Source organism: Natrix helvetica (assembly GCF_964273705.1).
Source record: "Natrix helvetica genome assembly, chromosome: W".
In the NCBI taxonomy this organism is placed as follows: Eukaryota; Metazoa; Chordata; class Lepidosauria; order Squamata; family Natricidae; genus Natrix; species Natrix helvetica.
The window spans coordinates 16140682-16166902 of NC_138555.1; the positions used below are offsets into that span (position 1 = coordinate 16140682).

At 44.6% G+C, this 26221-nt stretch overlaps 1 protein-coding gene across 1 annotated transcript in view; it reads left to right on the forward strand.

Moving 5' to 3' along the window:
- Window positions 1-2157: 2157 nt before the first annotated feature.
- LOC309400395 (eukaryotic translation initiation factor 1b-like) overlaps window positions 2158-26221 on the forward strand; it is a 74993-nt gene continuing 50929 nt past the window's right edge. The window contains exon 1 of the mRNA XM_081968864.1: window positions 2158-2575. Coding sequence (XP_081824990.1) covers window positions 2338-2575 — 238 coding nt within the window. The 5' untranslated portion in view covers window positions 2158-2337. The remainder of the gene's footprint in view (window positions 2576-26221) is intronic.

Sequence of the window (26221 nt, forward strand, 5' to 3'; positions counted from 1 at the left end):
ACCTTCACCAGCCTTCTTTTCTCTGGAGTTAATAAAATTTCCATCAGGCTTTGTATGTCAGCCCAAGCAGACTGGTGAGTTCAGAAAAATGGATGCAAAAAGGACATGCATCTCATCTGGATTTTCTCTATAAGCAGGAATTTGATTTTTCCAATTATATAAATCAGCCATTGAGAATGGAGCATATATCCACACCTTACGTAGCTCCCCCTCAGCTTCTGGCAATAAAATTCCCTTAGGGGCAATTTGAGTTTTTATCTCAACTGCTCCCTTGGACCAGGTTTGTGGTCCACTTGATCTATCCCTTCGATAACCTTTTTGGTTTTCTTTCTCCTGGCCCTACCTAATGGGACCGTTTGTTCTTTCTTTTTAACAAGACAAAAAAAACACTTAAACACATCATCAAGGACAACCATGCAAGTTAAAACAGACAGGAATTAAATGTTTCATTGAGACTCTCTTTTTCTTTCCTCCTTGAGGCTTTTATAATAGGGGTGAGGATAATTTCTCTGCCAGAGACTTTACTAAAACTCTGTCAAAGTTTTTTTCTCCTCAACATGCATTGGAGAGGCATTCGAGGAACGCTCCCCACCTTCCCATGTTCTATTTCTAAGACACTGTCATCGACCTGGGGTGCTGGAATACCACGGTCGCCTTCAGGAACTGCGATGACTTAACTACCCACACAAACCTAGAGCCTCATTAGGATACACCGGTTCCATTTGGAAGGGACGCTATCCCAGGCTCAGGGGGGTGATCGGGCCCCCTCTTCTACTCCTAACCGAGTGGGTCTACAATTCTTTTGATACTTGCCTGCAGGCGTCTTCTTTCTCAACCGGCGTAATTTTTATTAACTTGTCCTGATCCTGGTCAGATTCTTGGATCGGTGGTGTCCTCCGGATGCCCAAGAGGGGTCATCGGCCCCCTTCCAGAGAAAGATCTCCCTGGCGCCTGAAGAAGGGCGAGATGGCCTCGATGGGGCACCGGTCGGTCCGTTCCGTCCTCAGCGAAATATCGCTCTAAGTCCTGCCGCCACGGTCACCAGAATTGTTGCAGAAAATGACAGGCTTAGACTTCTCAGGATACAGGAAAAGTTTATTTGGCAGCCAGGTTCAGAAACGTTAGCCCATGGCCAACATTGCAAGTTCTGAACAATCTTTATTATTGATGCACGCATTCTTATACATTCTCAAAGACAGTGTAACACGGAAACACTTTACTAATTTCTTATTGGTTACCTTGAGGAAAAAGCCTTATAAGCAGATGGGGGTCTTACTTCTCCTTTTGTTACAGGTATGGACTACGTGCCATTAACGAACTTTAATTGAACCTTGTGGTTTTGGACTTTTGACATAGGGACATTTGCTGGAACATGTTGTGGTTGAGGGCTGATGACATTTCCCTGTCCCTTTAAGCAAGCTTCTAACTGTCCCTTTTATGCCACGTCTTCATTCTTATATTTTAATCCATATTTTATTCTACTTTACTCCCTTAGAAATGGGGCAGCCTGTAACTTAAAGGAAAAGCATGGCTGTGAAGAATTTTGGGACTTATGCTTGCTTGAAACCTGTCTGGAAGCTCACAGAAAGTGATATCTGATATTAATTGGCATGGAAAATTGGATACTGTAAATTTCTTTCCAGAACTTGTGCCCTGGCTGCTAGACCTTCATGGTTGAAAGCTCTCTTGGAGCCACTGAAGTAATCTCCCCACTTGGAGCCGAACCCAGGCCATTTCTTCCAACAATAGGATATTTCATTTTTCTAGGAGAGGGGTGGGTGCTAACGTCCTTCACTTCCGAGGTGTGGATTATTATGAGGGGGTCTGGTATCTTAGTAGTAGTTTGAAGGAGCCAGTAAAGTGCTAGTCTAAGCGTTAGGATTACTAAAGGGGAGGGGGGATCAAACGCTTTTAACTTCTAATGTTCACGCAAACCCTAAATGATGTTCAAACGAAATGCTAAGCCTAAATCAAACAAACCATAATAGTTTCAGAGCAATGTGAACCCAGTGACTGTACTTCCTCCCCTACTTCAGGAAGTGATAACACTGGCCTAACCTTGGTCGCTCCGCCACCAGACTCCCATCAGCAGATATATTCAGGGGTAGAAAGAAACGAAAATTCGGGGGAAAGTGGAGGCTAGCAGAGGGCAAAACCCAAACAAACAAAATCCTGTTCTGCCATGCCTTTCGGAAGTTGTAGTTTGTGCAAAGTTGGCTTTGAGTTTCTTCAGCAGAAGGACTCGATTTCCCAGGATTCCGTGAAAAGCCTATTACCATCACGTGCCCTAACTTGGGAAAAGTACAGCCGAAATACGAGGTGTCGGCCATTTTGTGAATGACCGTCGCTGTTCCTGTTGTAGCCGCCGCTGCTGTCACCGTCTCCCCCGTTTCCCCCCCCCTCCCCCAGCTGGGTGTTCTGTGCCCTTCAGGTTTTGGTGGTTTGCGTTTTTTCCTTTATTTTTCCCCGCTACTGAACCTGGGAGTCCCGGGCGAACCCAGCCGCCGCCTTTTCCCCACGAGCAGCGCCCAGCCACAGAAGCGCATGTCCACTATCCAGAACCTCCAATCCTTCGGTAAGAAACGGGCTCCCCTTTGTCTCTCGTCTCGATGTCAGAGGCCGCATGGACCTCTGTTGCGGCTTTCCTTCAGAGGGGAATTGTTCACGACTTGGACGATTGTCCCTTTCGTTTCTGCCTTCCTTATTCCTATTTACGCTTTTCAGCCCTTTGTTATGGACGGCGCCGTTTCGCCGTTTCTTGCCTGCTTTAACTAGTGGACTGCTGTTAGATTGGTCTCTTCCTTCTCTTCCTTTCCCTGTCACCGCTGGCCTTGAGCCTTATTAGGACTAATGTCTTGGCTTGGGCGCGGGATTCACGATGGAGAGAGAACACTTAGTTTGCAACTCTGCGGGGTTAATATTGGCGTAGACTTCTTGTCTCCAAAATGTCTTGGTTGAGAAATAGGGAACTATAAAGAGCACTGTCCTGAAAGCCCGCCTGCCTTCTCCCCATGACAAATTGCCACTGATGAAACAACACATATTTCTTTTCACTGCCCAGCATCCTTTGGAGGAGGATGCCAGATTCTTCTCTCCCCTCCCCGGATCCTCTTATGAGATGCTTAGTGACTGAAATATTTTTGCTTATCGGTTACTTAAAGAGTTAATTGAGCTCAATTAGCTCTTTTATGCCTTCTTAGGAGCTTAAATTTTTAGTGCTAGATGACATCAAAATAGACCAAAATGAATGCCACCTACCTTTTCTTCTTAAATCCATTTTCCTTGACAAATTAAACTCTTTTTAGCTGAAACAGTAATCGTATATATACATGGCTAAAATTTGACACCTAAATTTTTAGTCTAAAATAGCTTGCTTAACCTTATTCAAAATTATTTGGCTTACTAAGACTTGGTTGCCAATGAGTTGATATTATAGGGAACAATTTTTTTGGTAAAATAGCTGCAGTTGTCGTCTTTCAGTATAAAATCTAGCCTATGAGATAGTATCATACCCACACAGTTGCATACCATTCTTCTTTTCATTGTAAGACAGACACATTTTGATTTAAATTCTACTGTAGGTCTTTCCATATCATTTTACAACTTAATTGGTAGGGTCTTCCTTTGGTTTCTTCTCAGGTGGCAGTCTGTTCTGATTCAGCTTCTTTTGAATTCTGCCATCATAACATATTGGTAGAAAATAAAGATTTTAGCTTTTCTCCATGTCTGGTTTGGATCACTTTTTTTCTAGAATGGAATAGAATAGCAAGTGATTGATCTTCATTGCCTTAGAAGAGTACATTTTTCTTTCCATTTCAGGATTCTCTTTCCTGGTATCTAGGGTGTTTATCAAGAGTTCTTATGTTACTTCCTGCCTTGATATGCTCAGTCCTTGTTTTAGAAAAATGATGTTCTGCAATTTGTGCTGCAGCTGGCAGTTGAATAGTTTTGCACTCAATTGGTTATGCAGTTCCAGCTCCCAAATCTCTTAAAATTAAATGTTTTGGGAGTAACTGTTTTAGCTACTGAGTTATACATTATAACTTCCAAATGGCAGGAAAGGTAAATATGTTATTTATGTTTATAAATATTTTATTCATTGTGAACACTGAAGGGTTGCTTTTGCTCAGTTTCTACAGAAGTGTCAGTGTATAGCTCTCCAGACACAAGTCCCACTGGCCTATCTAGATACAATGTGCAACAAGCCTCTTCAGTGCCTTTGTGAACCAATAGTATATCATGGAAATGATACCAGGTTCTACTTGGCTAGTGTGCAGGAATTGTACACTAGATAGACAAATACCGAAACAACAACACCTAGGTGGTTGCTGGCTAGCATAATATCAGGAAAACTACATCTTTCTCAGGTTGAACATCAATCTTAATGGAAAACAGCTACATTAACCAGGCAGTGAACATTTATTTACAAAGTTGGTGGATTTGAGTGTAAGAATGGGCAATGCACTTTTAAAAAAAAATACTATATGAAATTGTAGCTTACATATATTGCTTCTGGTAAATTTCTCATCAATACTTATAGCCTGCCTTGGGTATTCTTTATTAGTGTTTGAGTAATTCTTAAAATGAGAGAAAGCTTGTATTGACCTATGACAAATAATAGAAACACTGGGCTATTACTTCTTTTTTTATTATTATTGTTTAGTTATACATTTTTTCTTCTTTAAATTACATAAATACTTAATGAGCAGTGTATTGTCTGGTTCCATTTGTTCATACAAAGTAATAATAAGCCGATAGAGTAATATTAATAATGACCATACTTAAACTACTAATAATTGCTTCTTTGTACCGTGTTTCCCCGAAAATACGACCTGTCCCGAAACTAAAGCCTTGCCACATAGTTCGCGTCGGCAAAAATATAAGCCCACCCCTGGAAATAAACCCCCTGGACAACCCCCCTCCGGCCAGGCAGAGCACCGCTCACTGACCTAGCGTTATCCCGAAAGCGTCAAGTCGCAGGAGTGGGGGGGGAGCGCTCACGTTGCTTGCTGCCTTCGGGATACCGCTAGGTTGGAGAGTGGCGTTCTGTCTGGCCAGAGGGGAGAGTTGCCGGGCGGCTGCTCCCTTGTGAACTGGCTCCCGAAGAGCCAGGCACAGCCCTCAGGGGCGAAGCAGCCATGAGGTAACCATGCTCACGAGCAGCCGCCCGGCAAATCCCCTCTCCAGCCGGGCAGAGTGCCATTCACTGACATGGGGGGTATCCCTACGGTGCCAAGCCATGTGGCGCTCTGCCCGCCCTCCAGCTCCCGTGGCTTGGCACATTCGAGCTGCGCAAGGGCTTGGGGAGGCTGCGGGCGGAACAGGCGCTCCTGCAGCTCCCCTCTCCAGCCGGGCAGAGCTCCATGCACTGACCTAAGGGGTATCCCGAATGTGCCAAGCTGGGGGGCGGGCAGAGCGCCACATGGCTTGGCACCTTAGGAATACCCCCTAGGTCAGTGAATGGCGCTCTGCCCGGCTGGAGAGGGGATTTGCTTGGCGGCTGCTCGTGAGCATGGTTACCTCATGGCTGCTTCGCCCCTGAGGCTGTGCCCGGCTCTTCGGGAGCCAGTTCACAAGGGAGCAGCTGCCCGGCAGCCCCAAAACAATAAGCCCTCCCTGATAATAAGCCCAAGGCCATATTTCGTGGGGCAAAAGAAAATAAGCCCCTGTCGTATTTTCAGGGAAACATGGTAATATAATTCTTACATCATTTACTTATAATATGCAATAATGATAATACTGGTAATAATAATAATTATTAATAATAATTACTATTAATATTAATAATGTTTGCTTTAATATGTGAATGCAGCAAAATTGCACAAACTGATTACAAAGCTAGACACAACTGAGTTGCTAAATTAATCCACTGGTCATTATGTAAAAAATATGACTTACCTGTATCCAAAAAATCATGGGAGCACAAAGTGGAAAAAGTTACCAAAAATGAGAAGGTGAAGATCTTGTGGGACTTTCAAATACAGATGGATTGTCATTTGGAACACAACATGCCAGATATCACGGTTGTAGGGGGCCGAAACGTACAATTTATTGACATCGAGGTACCAGGAGGTGCCAGAGTTGAAGTATAAGAACTGGAAAAAATCACAAAATACTGCCACCTGGCCATTGAAACTACCCGATTATGGATGAAACATGTAACAGTGATACCCATTGTCATCGGGGCACTTGATACCATGTCCAAGAATTTTATAAGACACACCAACAAATTGCAGCTTCCTGCAATAAAACCAGCGGAACTGCAAAAAACTGTGCTACTTGGAACATCGTATATTTTAAGAAGGTACTTGGTTGATACCTAGGACGCTGGCATCAACCTGTATCAACCATTAGCACCAGTCAATGGTATTTGTGATGCATTTCTGAATTGAGTTTAATGTTTGACTGAGTTTCATGTTTAATGAATAAAGTAAAATAATAACTATAATTAATATTCATGTTTGCTTATATGTAATACAACTTCTTGCATTCTTTTCTTATATATAGTATTAATCTTTCAACTTCTAGTTTCTACCTCTTTTATCCAACCATTGATAGAACATATCCCATGTTAGAAAATATTCTGTTTCTTCTTGTCCTTTATAATAATAATAATAATAATAATAATAATAATAATAATAATAATAATCTCGCGCAGAAGAGGTGTTACATGGGAGTACCTAGTACTCCCCATAATCACCCGCGCGGCCGCATTCTGGACCAACTGTAGTCTCCGAGTGCATCTCAAGGGAAGCCCCATAATAATCTGTAGGCGTGTCTTCATTTCTCCTATATTGTGCAAATACAATTCTCGCTGCTGTCAACACATGTATTGTTAAATATGTAGTCCCTTTATTATAGTTTTCTGGTAATATACCTGTTGTGGCCCAGCAGGATCTGGTTGAGCTGCTGATGGACTCGGATAGCGAGAAACCATATGAGTTTGCCCTGGACGATGTGGAAGACCCTGTGCAGGGTTCAGACTCAGAGCAGGGACCAGAGAGGCTGGTTGGCCACCAGGAGGTGCCTGAGGCATGGAGCAGTGGGGAGGATCAGAGGCAGTGTCAATGCCTAAGGCGTTTCCATGACTACTATCACCTTGAGAAGGGGAGGGAAATTCCATGCATAGTTTTGGCCAGAGTAAAAGTCTCATATTTCTGTGCTGGGATGTGAATGCGCATGTCCAGAACCCTGCCATAACGTCCTGTTGGAGAATGTGATTGATGTCCTCAGCCAGAGGGGAGGGGGCACAGGGGTAAAGGTCAGACGCCATTAAATGTGATTTAGTTTCAGCTACGCAGAAGTTCATGCTAAGATGTTAGTCCTAATAAACAAATGGTTTTACTTTGAATTTCGTTCCGGGGCTCGTAAATTAATTAGGGCAACTCTTGGAACCTTCACAGATAGCTGAAACTCACTTTAAAAAAAAAAATTCCGCATTTCCTGAAGCCTGGCCTCTCCGAGTACTCCCTCCCAATGTTTGGGTTGCTTGGAGGGAAAATCAGGAAGACAGGAGATTGATTGCAGCTGGAGGCATGCGGCAAAGCAAAACAGGGATGCCTTTCTCAGAAGCAGAAGCAAGAAAAGATAAGTAGTGGTGGAAATTCCCTTGCTCTAGTCCAAAGCCCCAGATGGAATCCCGAGGGAGTGCAAAAGAGCAATGGAGGGAGGAAGAGGGGAGAGGGACATCTGATCTTGTAGAAGGGAAGAGATGCAGACTGGAGCGCAGCCCCCCTCCCCATCCCGATGGAAGGAGAAGGAGCCCAGAACGGCAACCAGTGCCTCTCCCACGCAGCAGGCAGGCTGCCAAGAGCAGGAAAACCCCTCCCTCTAGCCGAAGTAGGGGTGAAGGAGATAACCAGCCATATCAGGCGCAAGCATACCAAGGCCGACAGGAGGCTGGGGGATTAGGGCTGGATGACCCACCCCAATTCAGGGGAACTGCAAGATATAGATGACTTCCTGCAACTGCTGGAGGCCAGGTTTGAGGAGGTGGAGGAGGACCCATATGCAGAAGAGGAACTCAGCAACCTAAAGCAGAGGGGCCGCCCCATCAAAGAGCACATAGCGGGTCATAGGAAGGCTACCTCCTTTACCAGAGTGGCTGCTGGTGCATTTTTTCAGAACAAGCCTGGACAAGCAAATTACCCAGGTAACTGCATACTGTGACATCCCAAATCAACTCTGAGTGGTTCCGAGTAGCAACAAAGGTCGACAGCGGGCTGCACACCAACGACATGACAAAGCAACCGGACACACAAGAGAGAGGTCAACCCGACCTGAAACCACCAAGCCGACAGGGAACCACAGCACCACAGCAGGCTCTGAGACCAGCCCTCCCTCGAAGTCCGCTGAAATGCTACAGATGTGGGGGGATGGGCCACATGGCAGCTGCATGCCCAACCCCAGCCCCAAAACCAAGGCCAGACCCAGCGCCCAGGGCACGACCAGAACGAGGGTCCAAACGGACCACCAACACGTCCGGGAAAGCCCTCCAGGCTGCAAAGGCCCCTTTCCCCTCAGGTGAAAGTGGTGGAACCCCAGGCAGCGACAACCAGTCACCCGAATCATATGACAGCGAGGACGAGGGAGAAAATGACCCAATGGTGAGTGAATCAATTCACCCTTTCCTTTTTCCAATACGCCTCACAGCCCCAAAAACAGGAAACCAGGGGGATTTTCAAGCCCTAATAGACTCAGGCTGCACAAGGTGCTTGATCAACCTAACCACAGTCCTGAAACTGGGGATCAGAGCAAAAAGACTGGCCCACCCGATCCGGTTCGAGCAGGTCGACGGGTCCCTAATGGGAGGAGCCTATGCCACCCAGCTAACTGAACCAGTGAGGCTAGAACTAGTGGATCACTGGGAAGTAATTCGATTCATAATAGCCCCCAAAATGACAGACGCAGTCATACTGGGACTTTCCTGGCTAGACAAGTGGGGACTGACCATCTGGTGGAAAGGGGTTACCCGAAGACTTAGGATATCAAGGGGCCCCCAACCCCTCCCACACCAGCAAGCAGAAACACCACCCACACTGGAAACCCCCCAAGAAAGCCCACAAGAACAACTGGCAACCACATCCGACAAAACCCCAGAGGCCGAACTGATTCCAATAGAATATCAGGACCTCGCAGAAGTATTCAGCGAGGCCGAGTGTGATGTTCTGCCTCCCCACCGGGAGACAGACTGTGCCATCGAAATTATCCCCGGGGCAAAACTACCCAAGCCCAAACAGTATGCCATGACACCCCGGGAAATGCAAGAGATGCGCAAAGACATAGACAAAAACCTAGCAAGGGGGTTCATGGAGCCAGCCAAGCCAAGGGTCGCGGCACCAGTCCTCTTCAAAAAAAAAAAAGATGGCACCATGAGGCTGTGTGTGGACTTTCGAGGGGTAAACGCAGTGTGCGTACACAACCTATACCCCCTCCCCCTCATGAAGGATATGCTATCTCATCTGGCCAAGGGAAAAGTCTTCATAAAACTAGACCTCAGAGAAGCATACTACCGATTACGAATCAGAGAGGGAGATGAGTGGAAAACAGCATTCAACTGCCCCCTAGGGAGCTTTCAATTCAAAGTGATGCCTTTTGGACTGCAGGGGGCCCCAGCGGTATTCATGTAGTTAATAAATGAGGTGTTGCACGAGCACCTCTACAAGGGGATCCTCGTCTACCTAGATGACATCCCTATCTACATGGAGACCATGGAGGACCACGTACCCCTGGTCCGCCAAGTACGGAAGAAACTTCTGGCAACCAACCTGTGCGTCAAGGTATCAAAATGCGAATTCCACCGTGCATGGTTAGACTACCTGGGTTACCGAGTGTCAAATGTGGGAATAGAGATGGACCCAGCGAAAGTGCAAACCGTCCTAAGCTGGCATCCCCCTCGCACCCGCAGACAGCTACAAAGCTTCCTAGGGTTTGCGAATTTCTACAGGCAATTCATCCCCTCCTTTGCAAAGATTGCCAAACCCCTGACAGACCTCCTGAAGACAGGGAGCCCAGGAACGAAACCTCGTCCATGACAACCCCTACCATGGGACGTAACCTGCCAAGAGGCGTTCGAGACACTAAAATAAATGTTTGCAAAGGAGCCAGTGCTGAAGCATCCTGACCCCGAGCAACCTTTCGTGATCCAGGCAGATGCCAGCGATGTGGCAGTGGGAGCTGTGCTACTCCAAAGTAACAATCAAGGAAGCTTACAACCCTGCACCTACACCTCCCGAAAGCTCACAGACACAGAGACGATGGGCCGCATGGGAAAAGGAGGCTTTCGCAGTGAGATGGGCACTGCTAACCTGGAGACACCTGTTGGAAGGGAGCCATAAACCGTTCGAAGTCTGGACTGACCACAAAAATCTGGAGGCGCTTAGGACCCCAAGGAAACTATCACCTAAACAAGTCCGATGGGCTCAATACTTCAACCGTTTTGATTTTGGGGGACAAAAAGGCCGTGGGAGGAGATCGCAATGGACTTTATAGTCGAGTTGCCAAAAAGTGGGGGAAACACAGTGATTTGGACTGTGATAGACCTGTTCTCCAAAGAGGCACACTTCATACCCTGCAGCGGACTACCCTCAGCTCACAAGCTGGCTAAACTGTTCGTGAAGCATATCTACCGACTGCATGGAGTACCTCGAAGAATTATCTCAGACAGAGGGGTCCAGTTCACGGCTAAGTTCTAGAGGGAGTTCCTGCGGTCCATTGGATCATCTCAGGGTCTTAGTTCAGCTTTTCATCCGAGTACCAATGGGGCAGCAGAGAGACTGAATGCCATGGTACAGCAGTACCTGAGGTGTTACGTGAACTATCAGCAGTCCAATTGGGCAGACCTTTTCTCTTTTGCTGAGGTCGCGTACAATAATGCTGTCCACAGTAGCACAGGACTCACGCCATTCAAAATAGTGAGCGGTATGGATTTCGTCCTAATGCCTGAGTATCCAAGGGATCCCCCAGCCTCAGTCAGCTTGGATGACTGGATGTCGATGCTGAAAGCGACTTGGGAAAATGTCAAAAAGGCACTGGCTAAAGCGGCACAAACCTATAAGAAACAGGCAGACAAACACCGGGCTCCGCAACGGCCATTCCGGGTGGGAGAGAAGGTTTACCTCTCCACAAAATATTTGAGATTAAAACTGCCTAGCAAGAAACGGGGGCCAAAGTTTATGGGACCATTCCCTATAGTAAAGATCATCAACCCAGTCACAGTGCAATTGAAACTGCCTCGATTGTTGCGAAGATACACCCAGCATTCCATAGCAGCCTCTTAAAACCCATGATTGGATCCACTCTGAGACCACTACCCCAGGAGCCCCCGGGCCCTATGGTCATAGGGGGCGAAACCCATTATGATGTTCAGCATACCCTTGACACAGGAGACAACTCCAATACTTAATCAAGTGGAAGGGCTACCCGTTATCAGAGGCATCTTGGGTGAAAAGTAGAAATATCCAGGCTGATTGCCTTATAGTAAAATTCCATGGAGAAAATCCAAGCAAGCCTGGGGGAGGGACACATCCCTAAGTTATACACCTGTACTCAAATTGCTTTGTTTTATACAGGTTGCTTTCAGGAACTGAGGGGAGCCGGATGTCAACGCCTAAGGCTACTATCACCTTGAGAAGGGGAGGAAATTCCATGTATAGTTTTGGCCAGAGTAAAAGTCTCATATTTCTGTGCTGGGATGTGAATGCGCATGTCCAGAACCCTGCCATAACGTCCTGTTGGAGAATGTGATTGATGACCTCAGCCAGAGGGGAGGGGGCACAGGGGTAAAGGTCAGACGCCATTAAGTGTGATTTAGTTCCAGCTACACAGACGTCCGTGCCAAAATGTTAGTCCTAATAAACGAATGGTTTTACTTTGTATTTCGTTCCGGGGCACGTGAATTAATTAGGGCAACTCTTGGAACCTTCACAGGAAGTTTGTCCCTGATGCTAGATTGAGAAGGGCTGAGAAACAGACTCACAGAAGATGATTAAGCACAGGTGGTTGTGGATTGGCCCCTCCCAAGAGAGATTAAAGGTGCGGCGTTGGGAGGGGGCATTTGCAGGAAACAACCTAGACCACAGTTCTAGGCTGCATCAACAGAGGGATAGAATCAAGATCACGTGAAGTGTTAATACCACTTTATAATGCCGTGGTAAGGCCACACTTGGAATACTGCATTCAGTTTTGGTCACCACGATGTAGAAAAGATGTGGAGACTCTAGAAAGAGTGCAGAGAAGAGCAACAAAGAAGGACTAGGGGAGACATGATAGCATTGTTCCAATATCTCAGAGGTTGCCACAAAGAAGAGGGAGTCAAACTATTCTCCAAAGCACCTGAGGGTAGAACAAGAAGCAATGGGTGGAAACTAATCAAGGAGAGAAGCAACTTAGAACTGAGGAGAAACTTCCTGACAGTTAGAACAATTAATCAGTGGAACAGCTTGCCTCCAGAAGTTGTGAATGCCCCAACACTGGAAGTCTTTAAGAAGATGTTGGATAGCCATTTGTCTGAAACGGTATAGGGTTTCCTGCCTAGGCAGGGGGTTGGACTAGAAGACCTCCAAGGTCCCTTCCAACTCTGCAATTGTATTGTATTGTATCTTCATTGGTCACTCTGCAGATGACATTAGGGATGAGCATACAAAGCATAGATTAATTAAGGCTCAAAACCTCAGAGAAGAAGGAACTTCAAAAGGCAAGAGGAAACACATGTTTTTCTCGCCAAGGCTCTTAGACAGAGTGGGAGGCAAGGGGACCTGCCGGAAGAATTGTCGAGGAGGTTGTTTGCGGGGATCGGTAGTTAGAGGCACACATGCTGTTGTTAATCAGGTTTCTGCAGCCTGTCTCTGTTGTGACAAAACAACCCAAAGACAGGATGGAAACTTCCTTTGGAAGTCCTTCTACAGGGCTCCCAGGTGCTGTGTGGCAAATAGATGTCCCCACAATTTTCCCAGAAAGTGGGATTTAGAGATATCTTGGTTTTGTGTGTACTAAAAGACATTGTGCTAAGGTTTGGGGTGCCTTTGAGTAGGGCCTCAGATTCTGGCCACCATCAGATGAATCAAGAGCCCCACCCAGATGCAAACAATGTGTTAATGAAAGTCTCCATACATCTGGATCTTTAAAAATATGCCAGCGCTGGCTGGGAGATCCAACCTGGAACCCTGGCCGAATGTAAACAATGTGTGGACAAACATCTCTATACATTGTCTCAATACATCTTGTTCTTTAAAAATATGCCAGTGCGGGCTGGGAGATCAAGATAGAAAGGTTTCGATCTTTAAAAATTAGAGATCCAAATTAGAAACAACACCCAGGGCAGAGACAGATATTAACAATCTAGTGCTTAAGGAGATAGAACAACGAGCATAACTTCAAGCAAAAGTAAGAAATTTAGCAGGTCATAAAAAGGTAAAGCCTATTGAATAGGAAGATCTAGGTAATTGGACTTGATTAATTTGATGTAATTCTTAGGTGTGTATCTATACTAATAACATGTAGAATTGAATGGCGATCAATTGATTTTGATATGTTTAACCAGCTGGCAAAATAAGTAAGCTTTTCAGCTGGGGCTTGAAGCTGTGGGGAAGGATACTTAGGATTTAAACTGCTCTCTTGAGTTTTCCCACTGCTTGGAGAATGAGCCACATGTTTCCCAAGGAAAGAAAATTGAAGATTTAAAGGGACAGACTCTTCCCCAGGCCTGAAAGTGTTGTTTCAGGGTATTTGTGCATGTAGGTCTGGGTGGCTTGAATAAAATGGAAATTGCATGAAAGGTCTTTGTGAAAAGAAGAAGAAAGAAAGAGAGATGGCAGGTTGCAACGTAAAGCTGAATTGCTGACAGTTGCATTGTCAAATAATTCCAAAGCCCAAAGCAGAGGTTAATGTAATTGGTGTAAGGAAAAAAAAGGCCACTGGCTACAAGAATGTCCCAAGACATGCTTGAATGCCCAGTTCCTCTTTTGGGTCATGATATCCTATGCAAAATGGGAGCTACACTGTCCTTTGAGGAAGATAAAATGGCTCTAATGATGAGGCACTCCCCCAGATGAGATATGGCAAGTAATGATGGTTCAAGAATCCACCAGGCCATGCAACAACATGCACCAATAATTATACAAGTGAAGCCTCTAGCCATGCCTGTCCACCTATGTCTTCTTCACCATCTCAAATACATAGAGACCAGTGGTGGGTTTCAAATTTTTTTGGAGCCTACTCTGTGGGTGTGGCCTCCTTTGTGGGAGTGGCTTGCCAGCCATGTGACCTGGTGGGAGTGGCTTGCTGACCATGTGACCGGGCGGGAGTGGCTTGCCGACCATGTGACCAGGTGGGAGTGGCTTGGCAGTCATGTGACCAGGTGGGCATGGCTAACTTGGAAAATGTGGTGAAACTCACTTAACGACGTTCTTGCTTAGCAACCAAAATTTTGGGCTCAATTGTGGTCATAAGTTCTCTTTCTTTTTCTTTCTTTCTTTCATCTCTCTCTCCCACTTTCTTTCTTTCTTTCTTTTTCTTTCTTTTTCTTTCTCTCTCTCTCTCTCTCTCTGGCTCTTTGTCTCTCTCTCCCTCCCTCCCTCTCTGTCTCCCTCTGTCATTTTCTCTGTGTGTCTGTCTGTCTGTCTGTCTCTCTCTCTCTCTGTATCTCTGTCTCTCTCTCCTCCCTCCCCCATCTCTGTCACTCTGTGTGTGTATGTGGGTGTGTCTGTCTCTCACTCATTCACTTAATCACTCACTCTGTGTGTGTCTCTCTCTCTGTCTGTCTATCTTTCTCTCCCTCCCTCCCTCCCCCTCTCTGTCTCTCTCTGTCTCTGTGTGTGTGTGTGTCTGTCAGTCTCTCTCTGATTCCCTCCCTCACTCCCTCTCTCTGTCTCTCTCTGTTCCTTTGTCTGTCTGTCTGTCTGTCTCACTCACACACACACACACACACACACACACACACACTGTGGTCACCTTGTTGAGTGTTCCAATCACATTTGAAACACTCAACAACTGGCCTGCATTTATGGTATTTTGCAGCATTCTGCAGTCATAGGACCAAAATATATGGTTAAAAGTACCTGGCAGCGGCGTTTTTCCTTGGGGGGCTCCTCAGAACATCCCAAGACTTCAGAGGGAAGCTTACAGCCCGGAGCAGGAGCAAAGCCCCTTTTCCAACTGGCCTTTCCTCGCTTGGAGGGCTTCGGAGGGAAGCTTCTGCAGAAGCCCAGGCGAGTGACAACAAGTTCCTGCCATTACGAAGTCTCGGAGGCTGTAATTTTCTGAGCTGCTCGCCCCGCGCATCCCCGGTGGGCTCCCCACTCCTTGGGGGGCACAGGACGCCCCGCAGAGGCGTTCTGCCGGAGGAGCGGCGCGGCGGGGGAACTCCTGGATCGGCGGCGGCCGGCGGGGGCCCCCCGCTTCGCTCCAGGCACCGAGGAGTACGAAGGGGAGACGCTCCGGCGTCTTCCTTGTGAGGCTGTGCGGAGATAAAGCTGAAGGATGCGGCGGCGGTGCGGTGAGGCGTAGACTTCCTCCATTCCCATTCCTAACTTTAAAATTTGTCAGTTGTGCAAACTTTATTTCTCGGCTTGACTTGGAGAGGCACGGATGGAGGGGAGGGGGATCTCCCCCCCCCCTCGGACAAGCGGCTGGAAACAAGTGTGCTCTCAGCCCCAAGGGAAGGAGGAGGGGGAGAGCCAAACCAAAGATGCTACACCCTTAGTGGATTTTCGGACTTAAACTTATAATATAATGAGATCTTGAAGCTTTGGGAATTTTGAACTTTGAAAACTTTATTTGTTGCCTCGAAACCCGAAGCTGGCAGGGCAAGATGGCACACTTCCGTTGTCTTTATGAAATGTGAAACTTGACTCCACCTTTCAAACTTCAGGCTTCCGGTCTTTGTCTCCGTGCTACTCGGATAACTCTCTTGTTTTTTTTTTTTTTATAAAAAAGTTTTATTGGTTTTTTTAACATTTATAAGGGAAAAGGTAATGGAAAGGTATACAAATTTTGGCAGTTGCAAAGTGTGGTAGGCGCCCCCTCCCTCCAAACTCATAGTATACATCTGAATATAAAACATTAATGCATAGTCATATACAATCAGCATATTAATTCTATTGATACTTTCAATCAGTTTATACATTGTAATATATAATCCACATGTTAATTCCATTACTACTTTCGGTCAGTTTATATCAATGAAATTTTCTTATTCATTTTTGTGATCTGAGCTTTCTTGGTATTGCCCCTTCTCCCCCCACTGGCAGAACTCCGGCCCCTCCCGTGTCCTGCATATCCGTTTTAGGATGTTCTGTTTTTTCTAGGTGTATTTTGTTTTTTTCCATAAAGGCCTGTGCCTCTGTGGGTGTGTTAATTCTAATTCTTGTCTCCTCCCAGAATATCAACATACCTTCAGGCATCAACCATCTAAACCACACCCCCTTCTGGTATAATTTATTCGCCAATTGCGAATAATTTTTCCTTTTTCCCCTAATTTTCTTGGGGATCTGCTTCAAGATGGTTATTTCCCTATCGTGGTATGTCAGTGCCTGCCCCCTTTGTACACCCAGAATTTTTTCTCTTGTGCTTTTTCTAAGAAATTTAATATGTACCTCCCTGGGTACATTGTGTGTTCTGGCATAGGCTGAATGAAAAAACAGAAGGAAGCAGCGGCAGTGTGGTGAGGCGCTACCCCCCTTCATTCCCTTTCTTGATTTGAAGAACTTTTCAGCACTTTAAAACTTTTACTTTCGGATAACTTTGGAGGCGCGGCTGGAGGGAGGGGGATTTCCCCCCCCCTCGGACAAGCGGCTTGGAACAATTCTGCTCTCAGCCCCAGGGGAAGGAGGAGGGGGGAGAGCCAACCAATGATGCCACACCCTTGCTAAAGTGACTTTTCATTGAACCTAGCTCCATAATTTAATGATGATCTGAGGACTTTGGGAACTTTGAAAACTTTGTTATGCCTCTGAGCCCGAAGCTGGCAGGGCAAGATGGCACACTTCCGTTGTCTTTATGAACTGTGAAACCTGACTCCACCTTTAAAATCCAGGCTTCCGGTCTTTGTCTCCGTGCTACCCAGAAGAATCTCTTGTGGATTGTTATTCTTTGAACTCTCTGGGGGGGAAAATTTTACTCTATTGCCAGACTGACTAGAGAAATTCTCTCCTGCTTGGATCTTCTGCCTCCTGGACTCATCTGGCTGCTCGGCTTCTCCAGCTGTCCATTCTCCACACTGACTGAACTCTTTATTCTATAAACTATGTCTCCTAAAAGACCACCCCCTGGAAAACCTGGCTTTGCCACCTCTGTCTCGACATCAGCAACATCCAGTCCTGCTACACAATCAAAGATTACAGACCTGATGCAACCTAAAAGTACAGAGATGGATTTGCAACAAATGCTCCAGCAACTCATACAGGGCCAAGAGGAAATTAAGAAACAATTAAAGGAAATGAAAGAAGAAATTAAAGAGAACCAAGTCCAAATCTATAAGAACTCACAGAGACTGGACCTTGTGGAGGGTGGGGTGGCGGAGGTGAGGAGGGGGGGTAGAAGCGGTGCAGAAGGGAAACAAAGAACTTGATACCCAACAAATGAAAACAGAATTTGAGAGAATGTCCTTTTATCTTAGATTTCAAAATGTGATAGAAACAGATGAGGAAAACATAAGGGACATCATGACAAACATTTTGGCTGAATATATACACAAAGAAAAACAACAGATGGAATGGGAGATAGATCTGGTTTATAGAGTGAACTCAGCCTATGCCAGGATAACTCTCTTGTTGATTGTCTGTTTGAACTCCCTGGAGTGAAAAACTTTTGCTCTTCTGCCAGGGTGATTAGAAAATTCCCCTCTGCCTGGACCCTCTGTCTCCTGGACTATCCTGGCTGTTCTACCCTTCTGACTGATCCTTCTCTATATTGACTGGACTCTTTACTTTATAAACAATGGCATCTAAAAGACCACCTCCTGGAAAGTCAGGCTTTGCTGCCTCTGCCCCGACATCTGCAACCTCCAGTCCTAGTACACAATCAACGTTAACAGCCTTAAAGCAACCTAAATCTACGGACCTGGAGTTTCATCAAATGTTTCAGCAAATTCTACAGGGACAAGAGGAAATAAAGAGACAACTGAAGGAGATGAAAGAAGAAATTAAAGAGAACCAGGATAAAATTAATAAGAACTCACAGAGACTGGATCTTTTGGAAGATGGGGCGGCTGAGATGAAGGGGGGGATAGAGGGCGTGCAGAGGGGAAACAAAGAACTTGACACCCAACAAATGAAAATAGAGTTTGAGAGAATGTCTTTTTATCTTAGATTCCAGAACGTGATGGAGACAGATGATGAAAACATAAGGGACATCATGACAAACATTTTGGCTGAGTATATTCAGAAGGAAAAACAACAGATGGGGTGGGAAATAGAACTGGCCTATAGAGTGAAGTCAGCTTACGCTAGAACACACAATGTTCCCAGGGAGGTACACATTAAATTTCTTAGGAAAAGTACAAGAGATGAAATTCTGAATGCACAAAGGGGGCAACCCTTGACATACAAAGATAAGGAGATAACCATCCTGAAACAGATCCCCAAGAAAGTGAGGGAAAAAAGAAAACATTATTCGCAATTGGCGAATAAATTTTACCAGAAGGGGGTGTGGTTTAGATGGTCGATGCCTGAAGGTATGTTAATATTCTGGGAGGAGACAAGAATTAGAATCAACACACCCATAGAGGCGCAGGCCTTTATGGAGAAAAACAAACTACTCCTAGAAAAACCAGAAGATTCTTCAACAGACATACAAGACACGGGAGGGGCCGGAGCTCTGCCAGCGGGGGGAGATGGGGCGACATCAAGAAAGCTCAGATCACACAAATGAGTAAGAAAAGTCACCTGATATAAACTGATCGAAATTACCAATTGAATTTACCACACTGACTATATGTTATTATTTAATATTGAATCTTATGCAAATGTATACTATGAGTTTGGAGGGGGGGTGCACCTACCGCATTTCGCAGCTGCCAAAATTTGTAACCTTTCCCTTACCTTTTCCCTTTGTAAAATATAAAAAAACCCAATAAAACTTTGTTTTTTTTAAAAAAAAGAAGCAATGGGTTGAAACTAATCAAGGAGAGAAGCAGCTTAGAACTGAGGAGAAACTTCCTGACAGTTAGAACAATTAATCAGTGGAACAGCTTGCCTCCAGAAGTTGTGAATGCCCCAACACGAAGTCTTTAAGAAGATGTTGGATAGCCATTTGTCTGAAACGGTATAGGGTTTCCTGCCTAGGCAGGGGGTTGGACTAGAAGACCTCCAAGGTCCCTTCCAACTCTGCTATTGTATTGTATAACCGTTCGAATTAGTAGTTAAGAAAATCTATCTCTGTATTCTAGCCGTGTCTGTTCGTTTGGACTATCTGCGTGGCTTCATTTGACTTATCTGGGTTGCTGCAGAGTTAATCTATTGAACGTGAGTTGTCTGGGCCCTCAGCCAAAGGATTCGTTATCTCAGTAGTTAGTGGCAAACAGCCAAGCTTGTGTTCTGATTTATTCACAGGCGTGGAGAGGGGTCAGAACATATACCTAACAAAAATATTTCTGGTTTTATATCTATGTGCTGTTTTATCATTTTCTCTAACCATGTATGTGTTCTCGTCCAGAATTTTTTTGCTTTTGGACAGGTCCACCACATGTGATAGTAGGAACCCACTGGTTGCATTTCCAACTTTTTGCAGACATTTTTAAACATCTTTGCTAGTCTTGCTGGTGGCAAATGCCACCTATAAAATTTTTATACAAGTTTTCCTTGTAGGTAGTTGCCATTATTAGTTTATAATTTCTATCCCAAAGCTTTTGCCGTTTATCTAATAGTGTATCCAAAGTTTTTTTGCCCACTTTATCATTTCTTTCACCTGTTCATCTTCCATTTTATAATTTAATAAATGATTATATATTTTCTTTATTAATTTTTCATCCGTCCCTAAAAATATCTGATCAATTTCTGTTGGCTCTTTATAGAATCCATGTGTCTCTGCATCTTTCATATATCTTGATTGTATTTGCAAGTATGGCCACCATGCTAGGTCTATTCCTTGGTTTTGCAATTCCTGTGTCGTTTTTAGTTCCCCATCTTCATTTAAGATATCTTTGTATATTCCAATTCTTTCCAAGTTAATATTTGGATGTATCAGTGCTTCCATTGTAGAAAGCCAGGCTGGTATTTTCCTATAGCTTTTTGTTTTAACTTTTTCCCACACTAAAAGTAAAGTGTTTCTTATATAATGTCTTTGGAAGTATCTATGTATTTTATTCTTCTCATACCACACGAAAACGTACCACCTGAGTTGAAGATTCTGTCTCTCCAATATTAATAATCTTCTATGGTATGTCTCAAAATTACTCACTCTTTCAGCCAGGTAAGTACCGATGCCTGATAATAAAGCTCCCAATCTGGTAACCCCAACCCCCCATTGTTTTTAGATTCTTGCAGCATTTTAAATCTTATTCTTGCTCTTTTCCATTGCCAAATATACTGTATTTTTCGGAGTATAAGACGCACCAGAGTATAAGACGCACCAAGATTTTGAAGAGGCAAATTTTTTTTAAAAAGTTTTTGCACTCTGCAAACCTCCCAAAAATGTCCCGTTTTTTGTGAAAACAGGCCCGTTTTTTGTCAAGAAAGGTATGAATAGCCTTTAGAAGGCTTGTAGAGTGCTCCTGGGGGGGGGGTGGGCAAAAACAAGCAAAAAACGGCCTGTTTTTCGCAAAATGAATTTTCCTATGACAGCTTGGTGTGTCAGCTGGGAAAGGACAGTTGCTGGAAGAGATCTTCTGTCCATCTGGGATTTTTTACAACTTCCTGGTTTTTGGCCTCCAGATAACCAGAGTGTCAGGCCTGCAGCCACGTTCCTTTTGGGTTCTTTGGCCTGCCACACTTCTATCTATTATGCTGTTTCTATAGTGGGGAAATGGGAGGGGGTAGTAAGGAGTAGGATGTGATGTAACCAAAATAAAATTCCTTTTAGATTGCCAAGGTCCTCCTTTGTCTCTGCACCTCTGCACCTGACTGGAACTGGATGGGTGGGACTGTCAGCATGGCAGTGGAAGATTGGACCATGTGATGGACTTGTGGGTGTGGGGGAAAGATCTTGAACTTTCAACTGGATGTGGAAAACCAGGAAGCTTTCAGATTCGGGTTTTCCCAGATGTGCCAACATGACTCTCTTAATAAATTGGACTCTGATTTAATTTTGGATGTTATTTGGAACCCTGACACAGAGCCTGCTCCTTTCTGGACACAATCTACTTTGGATCAGAGGTAAGCTGGAGGTTCCCTCTTTGGGGACACAGAGTAGTTAGAGAGGGAAATTGATGTGGTTTAGTTAGCAAGCTAAAGTCTGTCCCACAATTTGGCTGCAAGGGAAGGGTCACACCTGGACTTACTTTAAGGACAGGTTTCTCTTTCTCCCTTACCTGTCATGCCTTCTGGGCAAAACAGTCAGGACTGGTCCCGTGGCTGGGACCCCAGTAAGAGCTGACTTCCTTGGGAACTGATCACTCCCTTGTATTGGTAGTTGTGGTTGGGGTTGTGCCCCTGTGTGTTTTTCTATACTTTGCCTTTCTTGAAAGATGAATACTATTTCATGCTTCCCCTTCATTGACAATGTGTGATAAGGTTTAACCTTTTTGATATTTTATGCATTTAATTGATATGTGTATTTTCTGAGATTGTGTATTTTTTCCTGATGTTGCTATCATCACTGCCTCTTGGGTTTTTTTTATAGACGCTGTATGTATGTGTTTGCACTGGTATTGGGAAGTGTTTCTTGAATCCCTTTTGATTGTATGCGCTGGGTGGATTGTTATTCACCCTGCCTTTTTCCTTGGTGGTCACGTGTAGGTTTTGTGGTGGTTACGTTGATTATGCCGAGTGTGTTTCTTTTAATGACTCCTGTGATTTTTGAACAAATGACTCTTGATTATTTTGCTACTGCTTTTCTCCTGATTAAGGTTATGCCTCAATGTAACTGGAGCATGCCTATGTCAGAGTCCTTTTTCCCTTCTTCTCATTATCTATCATCTCTCTATTGCAGCGGTTCTCTACCTGTGGGTCGGGACCCCTTTGGGGGTCGAATGACCCTTTCACAGGGGTCGCCAAAGACCATCGGAAAACACATATTTTTGATGGTCTTAGGAACCGAGACACCAATTTGATGGTTGGGGGTCACCACAACATGGCGGAACTGTATTAAAGGGTCGCGGCATTGGGAAGGTTGAGAACCACTGCTCTATTGACTCCTTTATTTTGAATTGTTTACTTCTTTATACTATGCTCAATTTGTTATATGGGTTTATTTTTCTCTTCCTCATTGTCATTTAGTATTCTTTATGATAATTGGAGGAAGCTTAACCTTGCTGCTAGGATTGACTTTTCCATTCTTTCTTTTGTCTGAATTGCTATTTTTCATCCTGGGTACTTTTTCCTTTTGCATTTTTTGTTTACCTGATCCTGTTTTTTTTCCCTTTCTGTCTTTCATAATAATCTCAAATTATTATTAGTGTCTTTTAGCTTGCTTTTATAAGTGTCTATATCCCAACTTAATTACTTCCTGCCATGTCACCCCTTTTTCCTGTAGGTAAGGGTCAGCTTGTTTGCTGGAAGGGTGCATTGTTTTATTTCCTGTGCCTGCTACCTTTCCCGTAGATAAGGGTCGGCTCTCTTGCCAAGGTGGCACGTCTTTCTCCTTAATTTTTCGTTGGGAAGGAATTGATCTTTTCCATACATAAGTACTGCCTGTGTTGGCAGGATTCAGTTGCCTTTCATTTTCCTGAGACGGCTGGTTCCCTGGGCTGTCTTAGTGGAGGAAAACAAACAGAGATGGGGGGGGGAAGAGAAGAAGAAGATATGAAACTCCATATCATTTGAACAAAACTCCATATCATTTGAACCTTCCTGAAGCTGGGATTGGAGCAGCTGGATAGAAGGGGGGTGAGTCACAGAGACAAAGAAAGGGACTGAGGTGGGGGCCCTTAAACTCCATATCATTTGAACCTTCCTGAAGCTGGGATTGGAGCAGCTGGATAGAGGGGGGGTGAGTCACAGAGACAAAGAAAGAGACTGAGGTGTGGGCCCTTAAACTCCATATCATTTGAACCTTCCTGAAGCTGGGATTGGAGCAGCTGGATAGAGGGGGGGTGAGTCACAGAGACAAAGAAAGAGACTGAGGTGTGGGCCCTTAAACTCCATATCATTTGAACCTTCCTGAAGCTAGGATTGGAGCTGCTGGATAGAAAGCGGGTGAGTCACAGAGACAAAGAGACTGTGGTGGGGGCCCTTAAACTCCATATCATTTGAACCTTCCTGAAGCTGGGATTGGAGCTGCTGGATAGAAGGGGGGGTGAGTCACAGAGACAAAGAGACTGAGGTGGGGGCCCGCGTGCCTAATGGCGCGCGAATCATATATCTATAAACCAAAATAGCAATAATACATTCTGGATTAGTGTGCTCGAGATTGTGGTTTTATTTTATTTCAAAATGACCGGCTTAGTTCAATGTAATAGCTGTCTTGCACCTGTCTTTCGCAGTACTCTTTTCAAATTTGGATACTGTCCCCTTTGTAAACAAATTACTAGTCTACATAGACAGATTACCTATCTAGAATCTGTAATCTGTGCTCTCCAAGCAGAAACTAGATGTCTACTTCAGCCATTCCACTCTATGGAGATGCCATGCTATCAGCCCCCTCTGCCACAAAGATCTTGCAGGAGAAGAGCAGTCTGGACAACCGTGGGATCTGGCAGGTTGAGAGCTGTGAACCATAAACACAAAGCTTTTGCTGTGACCCAGCAAAACAGATATAGTGCCCTTGCTGACCTTAATGGGGACACTAAAGAGATAGATCAAGGTAGTTGTGATAATGATGACTCAAATAAGCAGGGGATCGTGGTCCAAAACGAAGAACCTTCTTCGGAAATGCGAAATGGGGAACCAGGTATCACACATCAGTCACAGAAGAAGAGCAAGGTAAGCAAAAAGAGAAGCCACCTTCTGGTTGGTGATTCAATCGTAAGGGATGTAAATTTAGGAGAGGATATGGAGGTTTTAAAAGAGGTCAGGTGTCTGCCAGGTGCTACTGCCAGCAGAGACAAGAGGCGTATTCTTAAGATAGTCAAGAATGCAAGTAAGGACTGTGACGTTGATGCTATTATACATCTTGGCACTAATGATCTGTCCCAGAAAGATGTACTTTCTGTGCAGAATGATTTCCAGAACTTGGGGTATGAACTTAATAGTATAGGTCAGTGGTGGGCAACCTTTTTTTTCAACTGAGCCAAATCTCGCCAAAACCACGATTGAAATTTACTTTGAGAGCCACATTTTTAAAACCAAAAATACATAGGATGGTACACTGTTTTTAGTTTCAATAAGTTTTTATTGAGAATATTCTGCATGCAAGTATCCACATAGGTCGGGAGGATACAAATAACACAACTAATAAAACAAAAACTTTAGAACGATATTATTTATCGATAACGTTAAATTCCGTAAAATTTGCCTTACAATGTAGAGAAAATTACTTCCTAACATTGACTGACAAAGTCACAACCACTAATGTGAACATTGGCCTTGCATTTCCTTGGATAGTTTGAGTAAGTCAGGTTTGTATGTTGTTGTTTTTAATTTCATCTCTCTCTCCCACTTTCTTTCTTTTTTTCTTTTTCTTTCTCTCTCTCTCTCTGGCTCTTTGTCTCTCTCTCCCTCCCTCCCCCATCTCTGTCACTCTCTGTGTGTGTGTGTGTGTCTGTCTCTCACTCACTCTGTGTGTGTGTGTGTCTGTCTCTGTCTCTCTCCCCTCCCTTCCTCTCTCTCTGTCACTCTGTGTATGTCTGTGTCTGTCTCTCACTCATTCACTTAATCACTCACTCTGTGTGTGTCTCTCTGTCTGTCTATCTTTCTCTCCCTCCCTCCCCCTCTCTGTCTCTCTCTGTCTCTGTGTGTGTGTCTGTCTGTCTGTCAGTCTCTCTCTGATTCCCTCCCTCACTCCCTCTCTCTGTTCCTCTCTCTGTCTGTCTTTCTCACACACACACACACACACACACACACACACACACTGTGGTCACCTTGTTGAGTGTTCCAATCACATTTGAAACACTCAACAACTGGCCTGCATTTATGGTATTTTGCAGCATTCTGCAGTCGTAGGACCAAAATTGGTTGTCACTCGCCCGGGCTTTTGCAGAAGCTTCCCTCTGAAGCCCGAGAGGAGGGAGGGGAGCAGGCACCCGGCACACAGAAGAGCCGCATTAAAGGGTGTAAAGAGCCGCATGTGGCTCCCGAGCCGCGGGTTGCCCACCACTGGTATAGGTTGTAGGCTTATCTTTTCAGAGGTTTTACCTGTATATAAGGAACAAAAAGGGAAGGGCCAGTGTGTAGCAGAGTTTAATGTTTGGCTAAAGGAGTGGTGTAAAAGGGAAGGCTTTGGTTTTATTAGTCATGATGCCTGTAGCTGGTCCAATGAAAAACTGTACAAAAGAGATGGGTTGCACCCATCCAAGAAAGGGACTGAGTTACTTGGCATTAAATTCACAGATTTTCTTGATAAACATTTAAACTGAAGAGCGGGGACAGAGAATTAATAGATACAGAACATTTCTGTCCCCAGCAAACTAAAATCCATAGGGTTATAAGTGCATGTAACATAGATGTGTGTGTGGGTAAGATTATCACTCCTGCTGTCAAGCAAAACCAAGCATGTAATAGTGATTGCCATACCATGTGCATGAATCACACAAGTGGCAAGAAAATAGGGGCAGTCAGTCATAACACAGGTTATGTAGACAGTAAACACAGGGTCAATCAAAATGGACTCAAATGTCTATACACCAATGCACAGAGTATGAGGAATAAACAGGGCGAATTAGAAATTCAAGTAAAAGAGGGCAGATACGACATTATTGCCATTACAGAAACTTGGTGGGATGAAACCGACAAATGGAACATACAACTAGAAGGATTTAAATTATTTAAAAGAAATAGACCAAATAAAAGAGGAGGTGGAGTTGCACTATATATAAGAAATAACTACATCTCTACAGAAATAGAAGACAACAATGATGAGAACTATCTTGAATGCATTTGGGTCAATATTAAAGGTTGTGGGGGAAATGACACTGCCATAGGTCTATACTACAGGCCACCCAACCAAGCAGAGGAAGTAGATGAACTTTTTG